The sequence below is a fragment of the Anopheles marshallii genome, chromosome X (genome assembly GCF_943734725.1).
Source record: "Anopheles marshallii chromosome X, idAnoMarsDA_429_01, whole genome shotgun sequence".
Taxonomy (NCBI): domain Eukaryota; kingdom Metazoa; phylum Arthropoda; class Insecta; order Diptera; family Culicidae; genus Anopheles; species Anopheles marshallii.
This window is the reverse complement of record NC_071325.1, coordinates 10,621,665-10,628,938: the sequence shown is the minus strand read 5'-3', so window position 1 is coordinate 10,628,938 and position 7,274 is coordinate 10,621,665. Positions and strand designations below refer to the sequence as shown.

The following is a 7,274-nucleotide window of genomic DNA, read 5'->3' as shown; positions in this document are numbered from 1 at the left end:
TGTTTTTGGGGCCGTCGCCTGGTCGCGGCGTCTGGTGGGCTCGTCCCTTGGCAAGGACAGTCGATGTGTGCTGTGCAAGTAGACGATATTCCCACACCCACACACCTGCGAATGTCCTTCCCTGTTTCACGCTACACCTCAGCGGTAGTGAAGGGGAAAGGGCGGGGGAGAGAGGTACCCTCGTCGCATAAACACACAAACATACCTTCCGAATAACGCCACGGGGGTTACTGTAGTAGGAAGCGAGCCCAGAAGTAGTAATGGTATTAGTGGGGTAGTAGACGTAGTAGTAGTAGTAGCAAAAGTAGCACTAGTAGTAGTAGTAGTAGTAGTAGTAGTAGTATTATGATATGCGTTGGCAGTGCGTTGGTAGGATACGTAGTAACAGCAATAATAGTAACAGCATTACCTCGTAAGAGTAGCAACAGCAAACAAAAGCAGAGTTGTAGATGAATTCCAGCAGATGGTACTGGAATGCACTCTGTGTGAAGTTTGTTTGAGGTTCAGTGGTTGAGGAATGCGTTGGTTGTGCGTGTCCTTGCCCTGGGCCGCTGGATACTTGGCTATCTTCACCGAGGACACCCCCCGAACATCATATGTCTCTACTGGTATAGAAGTGGGAAAGAAGCAGAACAATACTTCCTCTTCCTCCTTCCAATAAACCTCCGCTTCTTCAGGAATATCCGGCAATATCGCAAGGCATTCCATATACAGGCAGAGCGCGGAAAGGAAAAATCAATACCGCACGCTCTCTTTCTCTCTCTCTCTCTCGCTCTCCACGGCAACGCTTTTCACCTGTTTGCCCATTCGGTTTTGACATTTTATTGCGGCAAATGGCGGCGGCTAACGGCTTTCGGATTCGGAAAGGGTTTTTTTGCACTACCGCACGCACCAAGAGCCTACCTGGGCCGATGGCATCCAACGTTCCTCAGCGCCAGCTGGAAAGCAACACTGGTGGCCGGTGCTGTGGGAACGGCAAAAAGGCAAAAGGGGTAGCAACACACGCACACAAATCAATTGAATTGTCACTGTATTTATCGAATTAGTTGCTCGTGTGCAGCCGCCTGGCATCCTCTCCCGCAAGCTTGTGCGCTTCAAGGTCAAAGACAGATGGCAGGGTTGCTGTTGCCTGTCCGTGCGCGTGGGCGTTTGTGTTTTGTTGGTTCTGAGTGTGTGTGTGTTTTTTGTTCTTCTGCTCGCTACTAGCTGCTTGCTAGTAGTAAAACGCCAAACCGAGCAGTAAGCGCGGCATTGTATGCGGCGGTAGAACCTTTTTCGTGGGAAGGACGAAATGATTGTATAACGATACGGTCAAATGTGTGGGGAGATGCTTGTTGGGGGCATTCATAGTACTACTACACGGGTAGTACTGTACGATTATGTGTGTTTTCTTCTTGTTCTTCCCGCTCTTCTTCTATTTGCAAACACTTCTACCGCGGTCCCACAGCCAATGGCACCAGAGCTCGTTACGTGAGGTTACACACACCGTACATGTAAATTAAACATGGCGCAGTTTTGCTTTGTTGCATCGCGCGAAATCAATAAATTACATAATGTTGTACCGCCGAGCGTATTGTTTGGTGGGCACAATGTCGAAGTACGCACCAATATGCAATCACATGTGCGGACTGCTGTATAGGTGCGGTAGCTAGATATATCGATGGCACCATTAGCTGGTGGGACCTACGAACCAGTGCTCCCGTTACAGGGAAGCTTAGCAGCGGGCGGTCGATAGCATAAGTTTTACAGTGGCGCGGTGATTGCATGCGGGACGGACGGACAGTGCACGAATGCAAACGGAATCGGGTGAAGGTCAAATATGTAAATAATTAAAAACATTTCCAATCGTCTATGTTTGATCAGTTCGATTCGTACGGCCCTTTGCTAGATCCTCACCAAGGTCTTTTGATGCATTTGTTGTGCTTGTTATATGTGGACTGTGGAATTCGAGCGGCCAATAATTCCTGTTTATTCGCCTTGGCCTGGCAAGGTAAATATGGGAGATGTTTGTCCTGGTACATCCAGAATAACGTTTGAAGCCTGGAAATATGGTGTTAAAAATAAAAATGTACACCTTTGGAATACCTCCATGGGCAAGGTTGTCTAAGGTACCTGGCGTATAATTACACCTGTCAAAAAAAAAACAACCTCGATGTTTTCATACAAAAAGCCCTCCAGTGCAGCACACCTGGTGTGTTGCGACCTTCCAGAGCATACGGTTATGGTGTTGTTTTTTTATGTAATATTAATCTCCGATGTCAACGTGCCCTCGGCGACAGTTGAAGCTTGCGCACACGACCGTGTGCAATTTACGATTACTACTGGATTGCATGCCGTCACGGATAACGCAGTGTTGATTTACTTTCGCTGACGGGGTGCGGGATCGCATTCGACGAAATATCTCGGCTTGTGGAACGTTTAGAAATCATGTTACAGCTTCCGTTTTCCTCCATACGCACCGAACAGGGCACCGTGAGCGCTACCGCTTAAAGGAAAGTGTTTTTTGTACGCGTCAACTTCAAGTCAAAAAAGGGGCAATGATGTGAAATGTGAGTGGTGAACCGCCTGCATAACAGCGTACATCCGACACAGCAGCATTCAAAGCGTGACTCTCTACCCGCGGCTAGGAGTACTCGACCCATACCATCTATCAAACAGTGAAAAAAAAAAACACACACACACAAGGCAGGCGCTCGCTACGGCTCGTAGATCCGACACCATGTTTGTGAACCAGTGCACCCGCCGACCTCACATGAATGTGTTTGTGCTACTGCTCGGTGCGACTGTGATATGTCCCGCTTACGGAATAATTGATCGGCTGGTGGTACAAACCAGCAGCGGTCCGATACGCGGCCGTTCGACGATGGTGCAGGGGCGCGAGGTGCACGTATTCAACGGTGTCCCGTTCGCAAAGCCACCGGTGGATAGCTTACGGTTTAAGAAGCCTGTCCCAGCAGAACCATGGCATGGGGTGCTCGACGCAACCAGATTACCTCCATCATGCATACAGGAACGGTGAGTACAGATGTGGGATATCCGCGTGACTCTTTCGAATCTCCATTATGATGGCTAAGTTACACTATGTACCAGCGGGGGGTCTGATGGCCTTGTGCCCCGGCATTCGGTCCAGCGCACCAGAGGGTCGCGGTTCGAATCTCATCCCCCCCGGGACCTGTTGATGTTTGTTAACTTTTTAGTAGGTTTGGACATTGATCAATGTTTCGATGTTGTGTTGCTGATGGTTTTTAGATACGAATATTTCCCTGGCTTCGCGGGCGAAGAGATGTGGAACCCTAATACGAACGTTTCGGAAGATTGTCTGTATCTCAACATATGGGTGCCAACAAAGACGCGTCTTCGACATGGTAGGGGTCTGAACTTTGGAAGCAATGACGTAAGTAACTTATTATCTGCTAAAGGGAGATGATACAAACGCGACTTCTGACATACAACGCGGCACCCCCCTACGGCACACAGTACTTCCAGGACGATGACGATTTCCAGCGCCAGCATCAGTCGAAGGGTGGGCTGGCAATGCTTGTTTGGATTTATGGTGGCGGGTTCATGAGCGGCACCTCCACGTTGGACATTTACAACGCCGAAATACTGGCCGCGGTCGGTAATGTCATCGTCGCGTCGATGCAGTACCGTGTCGGTGCATTTGGATTTTTGTACCTTGCCCCGTACATCAGTGGGTACGAAGATGACGCTCCAGGTGAGTGACGCATCATTCGCCCAGAAAGGCAGCAGGATCTCAACTGACGACGGACACCATCTATTGCAGGCAACATGGGCATGTGGGACCAAGCGCTGGCGATACGATGGCTGAAGGAAAATGCGAAAGCATTCGGCGGTGATCCAGATCTGATTACGCTGTTTGGCGAGTCGGCTGGTGGCAGTTCGGTGAGTTTGCATCTGCTATCGCCAGTCACGCGAGGGCTCTCGAAGCGTGGTATTTTGCAATCCGGCACGCTGAACGCACCCTGGAGCCATATGACCGCAGAAAAGGCTCTGCAGATCGCCGAAGGGCTCATCGACGACTGCAACTGTAATCTGACGATGCTGAAGGTAGGTGCTGCGATGTGACCCAGACGAGGTGAGACCACGCATGTTCACTGTTCGCCCAATTCTCGCAGGAATCGCCAAGCACGGTAATGCAGTGCATGAGGAATGTCGATGCGAAGACCATCTCGGTCCAGCAGTGGAACTCCTACTCCGGCATACTGGGATTTCCTTCGGCACCGACCATTGACGGTGTGTTCATGACCGCCGACCCGATGACCATGTTACGCGAGGCTAATTTGGAAGGAATTGATATACTCGTTGGCAGCAACCGGGACGAGGGTAAGGATAGTGCCCAGAGCGGAATTGCAAAACGAACTCTTCTTGCTGACTTCCATGCGGGGTTTTGGTTATCTGCTTTCAGGAACCTATTTTCTGTTATACGATTTTATAGACTATTTTGAAAAGGACGCGGCAACATCGTTGCCCAAAGATAAGTTTTTGGAAATTATGAACACCATCTTTAACAAAGCATCCGAGCCGGAACGTGAGGCAATAATCTTTCAGGTATGTACATGAACGTACGTTATTAATAAACATGAACTGCGTTTGGAGGTTTTTATATACGAGTTCCCTATGAGCTCAGAGTTATAACGTTTTAGTTGTAGCTATCTTATTGTGTGCAATCAATATTCGATAGAGTTATCAGTTAATTTGTAAGAGCCACTATGACATCAGTAAGGCAACTCCTTTCGGATGTTTGTTCTAATTGGTGAGGCACCTCGAGTGGCACCTCAATGTGGCACACATATCAGAGTGTGGGTCTTCTGGATCTTCTAGAGAAAGACCAGAGTGATACCGCATCGTCCAAGCAGTGCAAAAGTTCCTGTGCAACCTCGCGGAGTACATGATGGTTTTCGTGAAGAAGACGTTTTATTGAAACCTTGTCTCCCCAAGGCTCTTTGAAGCGACGATTCGTTTTGGGTAAATCCTCAATTCCAATAGTTTTGAGTCCAAAACCGGTCCATTTTCCAGCCTAAATGTCAGATATCTCAAAGACGCATCTGAATCTACTGGGTGTAAGATAAATACTGTATACTAATCATTATTCTGATGCAATTGCAGTACACGGGATGGGAAAGCGGAAATGATGGCTATCAAAACCAACACCAGGTTGGACGAGCGGTTGGCGATCACTTCTTCATCTGTCCAACCAACGAGTTCGCACTCGGTCTAACGGAGCGTGGTGCATCGGTTCACTACTATTATTTTACACATGTAAGTTGACAGACAACACTGGTGGAGTAGACACTATATGAACCCTGTGGGCCACTGTTTTGCAGCGTACCAGCACATCACTTTGGGGCGAATGGATGGGCGTACTGCACGGGGATGAGGTCGAGTACATATTCGGCCAGCCGATGAATGCGTCCCTGCAGTACCGGCAGCGGGAGAGGGATTTAAGCAGACGCATGGTGCTATCCGTCAGCGAGTTTGCACGGACAGGGTACGTTTTTTGGGGAGCCGTTTCAACTAGTGTGCGCCAAACTTATCTTCCTGTCACCCATCTCTGTCCACAGAAATCCCGCCCTGGAAGGTGAACATTGGCCTCTGTATACCAGAGAAAATCCGATCTTTTTCATCTTCAATGCCGAAGGTGAGGACGACCTGCGGGGTGAGAAGTATGGTCGTGGACCGATGGCAACATCGTGCGCATTTTGGAATGACTTTTTACCAAGGTTACGAGCATGGTCAGGTATGTGTTGCGTGATTGATTGAGTGATTGGGCTGTGTGGGTATTCATCATATTGAACATCTGTTATACAAAATAAGGTTGTGGAAAGAGATCTTCGGATACTTTGAATTCTTCGAATTCTGGAGCACTGTGGGAGGATTTCTGATAAACAGATGTTACATTTGTGTTCTTTCATTTGGGACTTTATTATTAACATAAAACACAATTGCAATACACCAACATATACACCATACACCACAATACAACAAATTAAAACGCTCTTATTCGTCTGGTCGATCAACGCTCTCTGATAAGTTGTGCCGCGCAAGTTACAACACAGGGTGGTTGCGAACAGTTTTGAAATAGACATTTGTATTTGGTTCACTCTGTTGTACTGACATTTGTACAGTGAGCGACAACCAATTCACGAACACGAACACGACGACTTGAAAAATATCTTCATAAAGATGCACACTTTGATATACTTCTCATTTTTTTTGCAGTACCGTCGAAAAATCCGTGCCACATACCCGAGCAATTGTCGACAGCCAGTACGGCCAGAACAATGTCCATAGTTGTGATGGTGTTGGTTTGGATGATTCCGCTGGTGGCTGCTAACTAAAAACCAGCGTGCGGGAACGCGTTCACTCACACACAGTTCACTTGCACACGCGTGAGAGGATGCAATTTATTAATGCTTACGTAGTGGACATATCCGATCGTACTAAGTATCATTGGTTTGTGATGGCGTATATATATCGATATATGTATCGAATTTCAAGGAGCTTTTCTGGTGAAGCGCAGGCGCTTTTCATCATCATGGATACCCATAACCCTTTTTTAAAGTAAAAGAAAAACTAAAAACAAATCAAACCAACCGAAACCAAAAGAAGAAGACGAAGAAAAAGAAGGAGACAAGAAGAAGCAAGAAGACAAAGATACGAACTAAACAAAGAAAAAACACACACACATAGAAGCATACATTCGCCACGACGTTACCAAAGGACTGGATCCTGTGATCTTTTTCTTTAGGTACTGGGTGCCCTATAAAAAAAACAACCTCTGTCACAAATACATATCACGTGCTTGAAGACTTATGAAATATTGCTGTGTAGCTATATTAGTGAATATTGAAACAAAATAACATAAGAGTAAATTGTAAGCACAGCGCGTAAACTTTGCCGGTATGTTACGGACGGCGCGTTTCGGACACACACTAATGCAGTAGATTGTGAATCCTCCGTTTAAATATACTTCTCTCTCTCTCTCTGTGTTTCACGTGATAATGGGTTTTCTGTGTTGTTTCGTTTCAAGCTAGTTATCTTTACAAAAAAAGACATAAATATTCGATGAGAGAGAGAAAGAGAGAGAAAGAGAAAAAAGAGAAAGAGAAATAGAGATAGAAGAAAGAGATGATATTTAGATGTTACATTAAAAATATTGCTAATAAGTTCGTGTTATTATTTTGATGGCTTTGTTTTAAATATAGAAACAAAACAAAAGAAGATAGTAACTCCCCCTAAAAAAAAAAAAAACA

The 7,274-nt window shown here is 46.5% G+C and overlaps 1 protein-coding gene across 1 annotated transcript; it reads left to right on the top strand.

The window, feature by feature from the left end:
* Nucleotides 1-2,719: 2,719 nt before the first annotated feature.
* LOC128714784 (acetylcholinesterase) lies at nucleotides 2,720-6,359 on the top strand. The gene is made up of 10 exons (XM_053809668.1): nucleotides 2,720-3,015; nucleotides 3,250-3,394; nucleotides 3,478-3,715; nucleotides 3,785-4,068; nucleotides 4,137-4,344; nucleotides 4,427-4,569; nucleotides 5,128-5,280; nucleotides 5,346-5,509; nucleotides 5,583-5,758; nucleotides 6,241-6,359. Exons 1-10 carry the CDS (start codon nucleotides 2,720-2,722, stop codon nucleotides 6,357-6,359), a joined length of 1,926 nt encoding a protein of 641 aa, XP_053665643.1.
* Nucleotides 6,360-7,274: the final 915 nt, after the last annotated feature.

Coding starts and splice junctions, on each gene's coding strand:
- LOC128714784 (XM_053809668.1), top strand. CDS start 2,720: ATGTTTGTGAACCAGTGCACCCGCCGACCTCACATGAATGTGTTTGTG. Junction 3,395..3,477: donor TGAACTTTGGAAGCAATGAC/GTAAGTAACTTA, acceptor TACGGCACACAG/TACTTCCAGGACGATGACGA. Junction 5,759..6,240: donor AAGGTTACGAGCATGGTCAG/GTATGTGTTGCG, acceptor TTTTTTTTGCAG/TACCGTCGAAAAATCCGTGC.